The 14,218-nt window shown below is 40.1% G+C and overlaps 1 protein-coding gene across 25 annotated transcripts in view; it reads right to left on the reverse strand.

Moving 5' to 3' along the window:
• ptprt (protein tyrosine phosphatase receptor type T) overlaps positions 1 to 14,218 on the reverse strand; it is a 1,055,968-nt gene that overhangs the window by 764,065 nt on the left and 277,685 nt on the right. For all 25 annotated transcript variants that reach the window (XR_011339907.1, XR_011339906.1, XR_011339908.1 and 22 more), the window contains one exon: positions 111 to 236. Coding sequence is in view for 19 of the 25 variants with exons in the window: in XM_069884025.1 (XP_069740126.1) it covers positions 111 to 236 (126 nt within the window). In the remaining 6 variants the exon portion in view is untranslated. The remainder of the gene's footprint in view (positions 1 to 110; positions 237 to 14,218) is intronic.

Consider the following 14,218-nt stretch of genomic DNA (forward strand, 5'->3'; position numbering starts at 1 on the left):
TAGGAGGGCTAGAAATAGCAATTTCTCACTGATAGAAGATTCCATAACAAGTTCTGTATCAGGACAGTAGTAGAAGCCAGATTTATCATGCATTTGGCAGGTTCACTCACCTGTTGGCACAGATGGGTCGATGGATGGCTTTTCCCATGTGTTAATTTGCTCCCAGGCGAATCCATTGGTCCCAAGGGCCAGGATGTATCCACAGTTGCTATAATGCTCATCAAATGAGCAACTGCCTACAGAAATATAATTGAGAAAAAGACATGAATAACACTGTTTGCATGATTACTCATCCAGACACATCAGTAGCCCTTTGAAACAACAGATCATAAGCTTTATGTTCCTTAACGATAAAATGGATCTGAGGACTTGGCAAACTTGATTCATATGGCCTGAAAAGACATTTGGTTATTCTTTACCTGGCTTGGATCCAAAGGTCCAAGTTAAGGATGTAAAATTAAAATAAAAAATATGTTATGATAATATAAGGCTTTCAATGGGGTATTCCGGGAATGAATAAACATTTTCACGATCCACTCAGTAATATTTCACACATTAAAGCAATGCACAAATATCTTAAAGCTAATAAATAAAGAACATAGAACCAAAGAAGAAATACAGTGAGATTTTGTTTCCATATTATGGAAGAATACTAGGCTCTAAATATATAGCTAACAACAAATAGAATAATGATGCACTGTTATCAGGCATGTTTTAGCCTTTTTTACATCAAACTTTATATCATACTTTAAAACACTCATGATGGGGACCAAGAATAAGAAACAACCTGCATTTAAATATTTAAATATACATAATACACTGCTTAAATTGAGCAAACTCTGGACTTAAAAAAGGCTTCATTTGCAATGAAATATTTTTGGAGCATTGACACTCTTGAATTGTCAGAGTATGCGACATACAATATGTTCATGTGTGGTTGCATAAACAATAATAAAGACAAAAACATTTGAATCAGAATAAGAATTAAAATTTATAGTCATGAATATGTCACAAAATTTGTGGCAGAATTACAGTGCAAATATTGCTATAAAGTACACCTCAAAAATAAATAAAATAGTGCCAGAGAATAGAACAAAGTGAGACAGTGTCTGTGGTTCATTGTCCCTTCCAGTGGTTCTCAACCTTTTTCTTTCTACTCAACATACTCCCTATGCCATCGGTGCTCTGTGATTAGTAAGGGATTGCTTAAGGTGGGATGTGGGTGGAAAGAAAACATTTGAAAATCACTGTCATAATCGTCCTTAATTGACTCGTTGTGTGCATGGGTTCATAACTCCAAAGGAAATGGGCCAATGACAATTTTTCTCAAGCAAAATATTCCAGCAGCAATTGGGTTGAGAGCAGTGGTTCTCAACCTTCCCTTCCCACTCACACGCCACCTTAAGCAATCCCTGACAAATCACAGAGGACCGATGGCAGAGGGATTACTTAAAGTGGTATGTGAGTGGAAAGAAAAAGGTTGAGAACCACTGGTCCATTCAGAAATCTGATGGCAGAGGGGAAGATTTTGCTGCTGGGTGTTCGTCTTCAGGCTCCTGTTCCTTTTTCTTGATGGTAGCATTGTAACCTCTTCTTTGGTGCCTCTCTGTCACAGTGGCTAGTGGAGAGTTTGCCATAATCACAGGCAGGTGATGATCCTCCATCCTGATGTTGTGCCCTGCCCAGCGCAGCTGCTTCTTTATCAGCATGGTCTCTTTGTTGAATATTAAGGATGGTGCAGAGGCAGTGCTGGTGGTACTGTAGGAAAGGTACAAGGAATCTCTGAAGAAATCCCTTGGTGCCTGTCACATTGACCTTTATCAATGGTCTGCTCCAGCCTCCGATCGCAAGGCCTGATAACACACCATTCACCAATCTGTCTCCTCCTTCGAGGGTGCACACAGGGCTGGCCTTGAAGACAACAGGAGGCTGAGGAAGAACTGTAGAAACAAACCCAGAACAGAAGTTCTCTTGCAGCCGCTGCGGCCGGGCACATCTGTCCCGCATTGGCCTCTTCAGCCATCAGCGAGCCTGCAGCAGACATGGACAGCCCCCCTTCCTAAAATTTTCATTCACGAAACCAACTTATGATGATGAGCAGTGTAAAAAGGGAATGGCCTGGTTTAGTGATGTTGGTTTAGAGGTAAGTATTGACCCAAAACACTGCATGGATCTCATACAAATAGCGCGGTGAGATATTTTCTATTTCTTTAAGAAAGCAGAAGGAACCTTATCCTAAAGTTCTGTCACAACAGCTCAAGTAATGCATGAAAAGTCATCTTGGATAATTTGCTCAAATCTCTGGACAGAAAATTGAACCTGAATTCAGAAATTAAATTCTGAATTAATAAACATAAACAACAGATTGATATGATACATAGTATAAAGAATTTAAATTCTTTCTGTTCACTGAGCAAACAGCTGCTTATACAAAATTTCAGTGGCTAGATTTCTCATATTTGCTGACAACATGGTAGGGAATATGGCCCAGTGTTTACACTGGCTCGAGATTAAATCCCATTCCTCTTCATTCCCTGAGGCCCTTTCTTCCTCACATGCCCATTGTCCATCTAGATTCTCCTCCCATCCATCAATACAATTAACTTTCCAATCAGCATGTCTTCTGGAGGTGAGAGGAAGCCACAGCTAATCACTGGAAGTGCATTCTAATTCCCTGGAGGTAGTAACAGAGGTTAAAATTGAACCCAGATCACAGGTGCTGTAAGGCAGCAATTCTAGCTGCTGCATCCAACTGTGCTATCCATAATAAACAATTCTAACATTATGTTCTAACCTTCTTAATGTAATCTGAGATTCCTGAGTGTTCGAGTGTCTCATTTGGAAATCCCCTGATGAGCACTTATATCATTTGCTTTCAGAGCTAATGTAATGTCTAACAAGTCTATCATATTAATTTCAAGAGGTAACTAGATTAGTGAAGAAGCACAATTGAAGTTCACTTTCCTTTTCCTGAGAAAATATGCAAACATTTCCTGAGTGAGACAATTAATGAGGAATAAAACTCAATAGAAATATCAAAATTATTCAGAATCGTGAAAATTTCACTTAAAAACATAACAATATAGTCAAGTGGATTTTGTTTCCATCCGCAACTTCTCTCCTGGGTTGAAAATTTTACTGAGAATGGGGGGAGTGATGATTTCACAAAATGTGTTGATGAATTAATTTTCAAAGATATGCTTTATTTTTTTATGTAGACGAAACATTTACATTCAGATAATCCCCAGGGGACATTACATAAGAAGTAATTGTGGAGACTGCTGGGATTAAATTGCCAAGATTTCAGTTTTATTTAGGTCAACAGCGCAAGTCAAACTTTAATCTACTGAATCATCCAAAAACATTCCCATCAGCAGAAACAAAAGAAATAGATATGGACGTGATTGTTAATTATACCCCAGATGCATTGAGTTGACAAGACGGTACAATCAACGTGGAAATTTACTTACCTGGAGAACATAAAATTATTAATTGAAGCTTGATAAAATCATGCAATATTAACACTCCAGAATTTGAACTGTATGTAGTTTGGCGACTTTCTAAAATGTACAGGGATGAGCAGCAGAGGGAGAAATGTTGGAGAAGAGACTCAGACGCAGTTTATAAAGTATGTTTATAGGATCTGGATATATTTGATAATGGCATTCATTGCCATTCCTTAATTCATTGCTTAAATACACTTGAGGTGGTGACATAGCTCAGGTAGTGGTGAGCGCAATGCTGTTACAATGCCACCCACCTGGGTTGGAATCCCACACTGTCCGTAAGGAGTTTGTATGTTTTCTCCATGGCTGCATGGAACATACTCAGGGTGAGGTGACACTGCTCTGCCATGGAAGCTGTTTCTTCTCCTTCAAGCAGCCCTCCAACTCCAGGTGCTCCGGTTTCCTCCCACCATTCAAAAACGTTTCAAGGTTGTCGGTCAATTGGGTGTATTTGGGCGGCAAAGGCTTGTGAGCCGAAAAAGCCTGTTACTGTGCTGCATGCCTAAATTATTTTTAACAACTCTAACATCCAAATATTTCAGCCTTGAATGTACTCAATGACTGAGAATCCTTAAACCCAGGGTTAAAGAAATGTAAGGATTTATAAACTTCAGAATGAATAAATAATTAATTTCAATCGTAAATTTTACCAGCACCTTACCCTATAGATCTAGATTCTGATGAAAATTCTCACAGCTCACGTGTTGTCAAAAGACATATCCCCTTTATTGCCTGTTCTCGTCTTTACTGGATGCTACAGATGTTCAATATTCTCTGGGGTGCACAGTTGACACAAGTAGTTAGAAGGCAGAGTACAAGAGTTCAGATCATGTTCTAGCGATACAAGATATTGGTCAGGCCACATTTGGAATAATGTGTGCAATTCTGCTTTCCTTGCCATGAGAAGGATGCTATTAATCAGAATCAGAATTTATTGTCAATGACATGTTGCAAAATATGGTGTTTTGCAGCATGATCACCATGTAAACATTTCTAGAAACCATATTTTAAAATAAATAAAATGATGGAAGAAAAATAAAAAGGACAAAGTGAGGGAATGTCTGTGATTCAGAAATGTAATGGAACTGGATTAAACTGGAAGGGGTACAAAAATGATTCATAAGAATTTTACTGTGGCTGATGGGGTTGAGCTTTAAGGACAGTATAGACATTTTTCTTCCACTGGAGCTAGAAGGCTGATGGGTGATCTTATAGAAATGTCCAAGGACAAGGATGAGCTGCATAATCAGTCTTTCCCACAAGGCAGAAGGGCCAAAAATGAGAGAGCATGAACAAGGTGAAGGGGGAAAGATTTAAAAGGGACAGGAAGAACAATTTTTCAGGTAGATATATGGAACGAGCTGTCAGAGAAAGTGATAGGGTAGGTACAATTATAACATTTAAAGTTCATTTGGATAGTTTAATGGATAGAAATGAGTCTATTGAGTCAGAGGGAAATGGGCCAAATGAAACTGGCTAGGATAGGCAACTTGGTCAGCATGGATGAGTTGGGCCAAAGGGCCGATGTCGTAGTATTGCTCTATGAATCTCAGATGTATTGTTGGAGGGGTGGGTGAAGTTCAAGAGGCAGCAACTCTTTTTGAACATCCTCAGGGTGAGGTGACACTGCTCTGCCGTGGAAGCTGTTTCTTCTCCTTCAAGCAGCTCTCCAACTGCATTAAAATAGCCACCTGTCTAAGCTATATAAATATTAATTTGGGCTATTTCCCATTTCTTCATCAGAAGTGGATGCTTGAATTTTCTGCTCAAAGTCTCCCAAGGTTTTAAGCTGTGGGGTGCTTAGAGGAGGAAGACTCATCCATTTCAAGTCAGAATGGTTCTCATTCGGCATAAAATACAGACATTATTATTCATGCATCAGGTCTCGATAAATAATACAAATTCTGGAATATATCTGATCATTGATTTTTATTCTGCCCTTATGATAATTATAAAGCTTTGATCTCTCCCTCCAGGATGAACATAGAGGTATTTGCCTATTTTGCTCTGATCTCTTAATTGCTTTCCTGTTTTGATGCTATTACAGGCACTGATCTATTTACTGACAATACACTTGAATCACACATAATTTGTAATCTTGTCAAAAAGGAATAATTAAGTCCACCATCATCCATCAGCCGTGGGGAACTAAGCAGTATAAAAATGTGCACCATTGACTGGATGCATTGGACAACAAATACAAGCTTAGATCTTTTCATGTCAATACACAGGCACACCTTGAATCCTTCACAAATTGATAAAAATAATGAAAATTGAAAATGATCACCTCTTTGATTTTTTTTACAGTAAACAAAAGATCCAACAATTTCTGCTCTGAAATGTTATTTTCAATTTCAATTTGGTTAAAATCTATCATAACATATTTCTTTCCAGCAACGACAGATTGTTTTTGCACTGAAGGCTGTTCTCATGCAGGTGACACTAACATTTCAAACAAATCACAAGAACTGCATGTGTTGAAAATCGAAAATAAAACAGAAAAAAAAACGACAGAAACGTGTGGTTTGAACAGAGTCTCCAACCTGAAACTTTTTCCATTGATTCTGCCTGATCCATTGAACATTTCTCATGTATTTTTTTCTGGTTTTACGATGCGGATATTCCAGTTTGTTTAAATGTCCTTCCTTATTAACCTTATAAAAGTACTGCCTGCTGAAGATAGATCGGAAGAGTGAGTTGGCAGAGCTGATGTGGGCAATGGGGAGGATGTAACAACACAACGTTGGAGAAAGTCAGCAGGTCAAACAATGTCAAGATAAAGATACATAATGGACATTTCAGGTTAGAGCCCTTCATCGTGCGGAGGATGTGTAGTGCATTGAATGGCACTTGGAAATGGCTGCAAAGTCAGATTTCTGTGCTTCATGCCCAAAGGCAGAATTGTAAAATATAATTTTTTTTAAAATTTTTTATTTTTCACACCATAAATCACATTAGCCATGATATACACTATTTCTTTTTCACACATATACAGTGACTTTTTCTTCCCCCCCCCCCCCCCTCCTCCCAAGCCACCCCCCCCTCATCCATTTTAGGTATACAATCTAGGTTGCATTAAGCCAGTCAGACAATGTTGTCATTCAACAAAAATACACCAGAAATTCTACTGAGTCCATTCTTTTCTTTCCTTCTCCTTCCATCAACTTAGGTAATGTTTGTCCCCGGTAGGTTTTCGCTATTGTATTTAATGTAAGGCTCCCATACTTGTTCGAATATTTCAATATTATTTCTTAACCTATATGTTATTTTTTCTAATGGAATACATTTATTCATTTAAATTTAGTAGTTTCTTCCTTTTAATTTGGTTATGTATTCCATTAATATTTAAAGTCATATAGTTCAGCGTAGCCCTTTTATATTTTGTTTATCTTCTCTTTCCGTTTTTCCATCATTACCTTTCCTCCTTTTCCATTTCTGTTTTCTTATTTTCAACTCTTTATAAGACAACATTCCTACAACATCCAACATTTTCCTTATTCTCCTATTTCTATCTTATTTATCCCCAATCTCCCCTTCCCCTCCTGAGTTGTCCTTTATCCCTTGTCGGACAACCACATCTCCCCTCTCCATTTGGATTTGCGAATCCACTCGCAAGCGTCAACTGATTTTGCAGTGACCGCTATTTCCCCCCACCCCGCCCCCCCCAGAAAAGATTTAACTTTTCATATGTCACAAAGGTCACTCTTTTAATTCCCTCCTTATTCTCTCTATTCCATTACCTTCCCATTAATTCTTGTCTATACTATCTATATTTTCCTCTAAGTACAGATACATTCACGTATGCACATTGTCTCTATTCACTCTTATACCTCTTTACCCGCATACATATCAATCGTGATCATTTTTACTCTCATTACCCGTCTTCATCCCTCAGTCTATTTTTGTCTTTACCCACATACATATCAATCGTGAACATTTTTACTCTCATTACCCGTCTTCCTCCCTCAGTCTATTTTTGTAATTGTTCTGCAAATTTTCGTGCTTCTTCTGGATCCGAGAATAGTCTGTTTTGTTGTCCTGGAATAAATATTTTCAATACCGCTGGATGCTTTAGTATAAATTTATACCCTTTCTTCCATAAAATCGCCTTTGCTGTATTGAACTCTTTTCTCTTCTTTAGGAGTTCAAAACTTATATCTGGATAAATGAAGATTTTTTGCCCTTTATACTCCAGTGGTTTGTTGCCCTCTCTTACTTTTTCCATTGTCTTCTCCAGTACCTTTTCTCTTGTAGTATATCTTAGGAATTTTACTACAATAGATCTTGGTTTTTGTTGTGGTTGTGGTTTAGAGGCCAATACTCTATGTGCCCTTTCTATTTCCATTTCTTGCTGTAGTTCTGGACATCCTAGGGTCTTAGGGATCCACTCTTTTATAAACTCCCTCATATTCTTGCCTTCTTCATCTTCCTTAAGGCCCACTATCTTTATGTTATTTCTTCTGTTATAATTTTCCAATGTATCTATTTTTTTGAGCTAGTAGTTCTTGTGTCTCTTTAGTTTTTTTATTAGATTCCTCCAATTTCTTTTTTAAGTCTTCTACCTCCATTTCTGCTGCTACTGCCCGTTCTTCCATCTTGTCCATTTTCTTTCCCATTTCTGTTAAGGTCATCTCTGTTTTATTCATTTTCTCTTCTGTGTTGTTTATTCTTTTTCTTAAATCCTTAAATTCCTGTGTTTGCCATTCTTTAAATGACTCCATGTATCCTTTAATAAGAGAAAGTATATCCTTTACCTTGCCTTTCTTTTCTTCTTCTATTTCACTGTACTCTTCCTCTTCCTCTTCCTCTGGGTTGGCCATTTGTTGTTTCTTTGGTGCCCTTTCCTCCTCTTCTTTTTGTTTCTATTGTCTTCTGTGGTCTCTTCTTGCTGCAGGTATTCTGCAGCTGTCGTTGCCGGCTGTGGAGATCGACTCCCCAGCTGGTCCCCCCTCCCGTCGGTGTGTTTTTTTTCATTCGCATCGCGCATGCGCGAAGAATCGCGCATGCGCAGTTGCGCACTTTTACTCGGCTCTGCGAGCCATTTTTGTAGTCCATTATTTACCGACCTGAGTGAGCGGGTTTCTCTCTCCGCAGCGGGCCTCTTCGGACAGGTAAGGCCTTCACCTTTTTCCTCCTTTGTCTTCTCTTCCTCTCTTCTTACCGTTGCTTTCGATTTTTCTTTTTTTGTCGCCATCTTCTTTCCACCTTTATACTCACTTTTCTGTAACTTTTATTTCTGTGCCTTTGTGTTTTCCTTTGTTTTTCCCGACTTTTCTGGAGAGGGCTGGAGTTCACCGTCCGGCCACTACTCCATCACGTGACTCCCCAAAATATAATTTTTTTCTGTTCCAATTTGAATCCTGCTTCCAAGCTTTATTCTCTAATGTTGCTCTTGGGTTACACCTGAACTGAAATTGGTCTGTTCACATTCTGCACCTCTGAGCCAAGGGATTAAAGGAGTTGATGAAAGAGGGACAGAGGGAGGTAGGGACACTCCAACTAGATGGCCTGACAATGTGGTCCTGTTTGATTTGGATTCTTATAAAAGCAAGGTTGGCTGAACTGGCACGAGAAATGTTAGCTTATCCCAAAAAAACTCTTCAGTGGTTTGAGGCAGAAAGAAATGGAGAGTGATGGTGAGGACTGGAGAATTCATGAATGCGGTCATTCAGCATGGTTGGCAACGGTGGCATTTGGAGATCCTCAGCTGGCAAACAAAAATGCAGTGATAGCGCAGCAAACTACTGGAAAAAATCCAGAGACCAAGTTCAAGTCCTTACTACCAAGAGGGATCAAATTTAAATTTATTATCATCTGATAGGTTGTACATACACAACCTAACAAAACAGCATCAGTTCAGACCATGGCACACAAACAAAACACACAATACACAATGAGCACATAAATAATCAAAATAAATAATTAAATATTTGGAGTGATGGTCCCAGTTACAGGATACTGTTCATCAGTGTCACACCCTGAAGGAAGAAGCTATTCCCCAGCCTGCCAGTCCTGATTTTGATGCTCCTGTAGCACTTTCTTGATGATTGTGAGTTGAAGAAACTGTGCGCTGGATGGAAAGGGTCTTCGATAATTCTTTGAGCCCTCTTTAAGCAATGATCCCAGTAAATGTCATCTAGAGGAAAGGGAGACCCCAGTGGTCCTCTCAGCTGCTTTAATGACTCTCTGTACAGACCTCCAGTCTGATGTTATGCAGCTGCCATACCACACAATGGTTGTCAAGATGGAGTCAGAGGTGGAGACTCCCCTCCACCTTCTCCTGTGCATGGCTGAGTATTTGCTGCATGGTGTCAATCTGAAGATCCCAACTACAAGGTTCTTAAACAACAGGAAGATCCTTCCTGATGTCTGGGCCCAAATTCACAAACAGCATTAAAAATAGAGATCATTTACATTTTTTTCCAACCACACAGCATAGTAGAAGGTGTTTCCAACCCATGATATCGGTGTGATCCAATTACACCCAATTAACCCACTGACCCCATATGTTTTGGAACATGGGAGGAAACTGGAACACCTGGATCATGGGGAGAAGGTACAAACTCCTTACACACCCTCACTCCTGTTCATCTAGGGCCTCGTGCACTGCTAAACCAGGCCCACCTGTAAATTGGAGGAACAACGTCTTGATGCATTATCAATAACTCCAAAGACTAAAAGTTACCTGACTGATAGACATTTATTACCAAAAATATGTTGCTTACCCAGGACCTGAGCTTGTTCTGGGGGGAGAGATTGCTGCACTGCTGCCTTTATGAGGGGAATCAGGGGGAGGAGCTACAGGTACAATAAGCAAAGGGCTGGCCAGCCATACACATACAAACAGTATTAACAGTGGATTCACCACACACCTAATATTCCGTCTGGGCACTCTCCATTAACACCTTCTTCCCCACTGTACAAAAAGGGAAGAACAAGAGGACTGAGGAAAAGCTTTGATGGCCAGAGAATAGTTGTGATGTAGAAACCACTTCTCCAGTTTCTGAGAGACAATTCCCCATTCTCCCTCTCTTCCCTATCACTCCATCCCCTTCCCTCTCCATTCAGAGAGCTATCCCCCCCTCCCCTCATTTTCTCTTTTGCCCTCCCTCCCTTATTACCTCTTGCCTGTGGACCTTCCCTTCTCCCCACAATGTTATTAAAGCACCTGACTACTGTTATGGGCCCAGAGGACCCCAAAACCCAGCAGCAATAGAAATTCACCAAGACAAATGGTGACTTAAACAAAAGTTCCTTTTAATTATCTTTAAACATGAAAAGAGGATCAAACTCTAACTTATTACTATTAACTTAACTTAACCGCCTTCTAATTCTAAGCTCACATGTATGTCATGTGTGTGTTAGTTCAGAAAAGTTATTTGATTCACAGTCCAATCTCACTTCTCAAATTTCACCGGTATCAGGCAATTCTTATACTGTGAACAGAATTAAACATTTATGAATCTTCACCAGGCTTTGGTGCTTGAAAGGTAAATGGTTACCGCTCAGGAAGGTTCTTGTTGGTTTTCAGAGAGAGATTCATTGCTCATTGGACACAAACTGATCCCTTCTGATAAGCCACTTCAGTGTCTTGTTATGAGGGTTTCCCAGATGATAACCTCTTCCTTTCAGGTCATCACAGAGTTCTTTTGTTTCCCTTATCTCAGGTGAAACACCACACAGCCAGCCATCTCCTTTTGTATGGACCACAAGGACTTTGAATAGGCTGAAGTCAGAACTCACAACCCACCTTCCAAAATGGGGTTTTTCCACAAGCCTGCCAGCTTGTCATGTTTCAGTCCCAGCTGCTGCTGAACTGTAGAACTGAATTCTTTCTCTCTCTCTCTCAATCAGAGAAAAACCACAGGACCCTCTTAGAACAGCAAACTGCATTCAGACAGACTGTGCCACCGGACCTAATCTTCTGAGTCCGTTCATCTGTTGCTTTCCAAAACAATAATCCATTACTCCACAACTTGTCCAATTAACACCTACTTGTGAAGTCTCTATATAGGCATTCTTCAAAGTTTTTGCAAAGGCACTTGGAGCCTGGACTGTCTGCCCTGAGCAGAGCTCTGGCATTTTAAATGAGATCTGTGTTATGAAGTGTTTGCATCTTTTTGTGATCTACCTAAACCACCCCCCCCCGCCCAACAATTTATTTCCTTTAAAACATATCTATATACAATATAAAATATAATCTTTCACACTACATTTTACTCATTCCTTAACAAAAGGCTCAGGACCAAAGCGTTGGCTATGCATTTTATCTTTGCTACACAATGTTGAGTTTCCTGTTGAGTTTCTCTAGCATTCTGTTTTTACTACAATCACAGCCTCTGCAGACTTTTGTGTTTCACTCCTTACCGACAGTGCTGGATTTGAACCTGGGTTCATGGTGTTGTAATAGTGTTGCACTAACCATGAGGCTGATTGTTGCTGGGGTATGTCATTCAAGAGATTTGGTACTCATTGGTTTGATTACTCTCTTAAAGAAATTGGTTGTTAAACACAAGATTATCTAAAGTAATTAAAAGAAACATAACAGCAAGGGCTAACTGTGAGGAGTGGGTTGAGTAGCATCAGTGAGAGAAAAGGAATGGTCACCATTTTGGGCCAAAATCTTTCCTCAAGGACACCAGCATCTGTCGTCTCCTTTGTGTTAACAGCAAACGGGTTGCTGCCTTCTGACCTGGTACCCATGGTGGGAAGGGGTCTCCTGTCTCAGCTGCTTTACTGGGGTGTTATCTTTCCTTGTCGACAGCACAGAAATAAGGCTTCAGTCCACCATCTTTGCACTGACCATCAAAATACTTATCTGTACTAATCCTATTTACCAGTACTTGGCCTGTAGCCTACTTTGCATCACCAATACAAGCCCAGGTGCTTCCTAAATGTTACGAGAATACAGTAAAACCCCCAGTATCTGGAATCTATGGGGATTGGTAGATGCCAGATAAATGAATTTTCCGGTTGTTTGAGGTTGTCTGTTGCATGATTGGCAAATTGGCTGCTGGGGGGGGGGGGGGGGGGGGGGAGCGCCAATTTTAAACTTTTCTGGTTTTTACCTATTTATTTTACGTGATTATTTTTGCTGTTTGCTTGAATTCCAGATGGCAGGGTTTTTACTGTACTTGGCTCCTCCACCAAGCTTGTGTGTTCTACATCACAACTATTCTCTGGCCATCAAAGCTCTTCCTCAGTCCTCTTGTTCTTCTCTTTTTGTACAGTGGGGAAGAGGTTACTCGCAATTTCACTACACCAGCTGTGGAACTTAATATCAGTAAGGAATTTTTTTTTTAAGTTAATAAACTAAAATCCCCATTCTCCAGAATTCAAGCAACTCGCCAAAAAAAAATCAGAAAATAAAACGTAAAATATTATAAAGTTTAAAATTAGTGCCCCCTAGCGGCCAATCCATGCAACATGCAATCTCAAGCAACCAGAAAATCCACTTATCTGACATCTACCAAACCCCATAGGTTCCGGATACCCGGTGGGGGGGGTGGGGGGGGGGGCGGGTTTAACTGCAATTAATAATAACCATGAAACTATTGGAATGTTGACAAATACATCAGGCTTACTAATATTGTTCAAGGAATTAAACCTGAAATAAACAGTGGCCTTGCCAGTAGATTCTAAAAATTGAAATGTTAAAAAAAATTCTTAGGATAAGAATCAAATTTGCAGGCAAAAAGAGGTGTTAAGATTTGTTGGAGCTTGAAAACAATGCAGGGTCAGCAAGCACAGAAGTGAGGATTGAATCTGTGTGACTGTGGGCAACAAAATCTTCAATGACTTCTGCTTAGTGGAAACCGGAGGCAGAAGCCTTGTCCAATTTTCATTGGAATAGTCTGGTCAGGAAAAAAATAAAGGCAAGCAGGATGATGTGAGGAACAGACAAGTTGGAAGCCAGGTGACATTATTAAACTGGAAATAGACCTGCTAGCAGATTAACTCTGAAGTCTGATGTTCATCTCAGTTTTGACACTACAGCAGGTTTGTAAACAGCCTGCTTCAATTTCAGTCAGTTCTCGATGGGGACCACTCAATGTGGTGACCAAAGACAATTGTTCTGATTTTCTCATTACTTAGCTAAAGAAATTTCTGCTACGTTAACAGATGAGGGACTGGGGGGAGTCACGGGATGGAGTAGTGGCCGGTAGGGGAACTCCAGCCCTCTCCAGAAAAGTTAAAAAAAGATAGAGTAAAAGCAAAGGCACAAACTTAAAAACCAAAACAAAGTGAAAGTAAAAGTGTGGAGAAAATGGCAGCGAAGAAAGAAAAACCAAAAACAACGGGAAGAAAAGAAGAAGGAAAGACGTCGGGAGAAGAAGGTGAAGGCCTTACCTGTCCAAAGAGGCCTGCCGCGGAGAGAGAAGCCTGCTCCCTCAGGTCAGTGGAAGTCCCGGGCTCGGGACCACAAAAATGGCTCGCAGAGCCGACTAAAATTGCGCAACCGCGCATGAAAAAAAACACACTGACGGGAGGGGGGAGCAGCTGCGGAATCAATCTCCACAGCTGAGAGAGACACCTGCAGCACAGCAGCAGGTGCAGAACACAGACAATAACGACAACAAGAAAGAAGAGGGTAAAAAGAAAACAAGGAAACAACAGATGGTCAACCCAGAGGAAGAAGAAGAAGAAGAACAGAAAGAAGTGGAAGAAAAAGAGAAAGGTAAGACAATGGATGTATCTTTTTTTAAAGAATA

The sequence above is a fragment of the Narcine bancroftii genome, chromosome 6 (assembly GCF_036971445.1).
Source record: "Narcine bancroftii isolate sNarBan1 chromosome 6, sNarBan1.hap1, whole genome shotgun sequence".
Lineage (NCBI taxonomy): Eukaryota > Metazoa > Chordata > Chondrichthyes > Torpediniformes > Narcinidae > Narcine > Narcine bancroftii.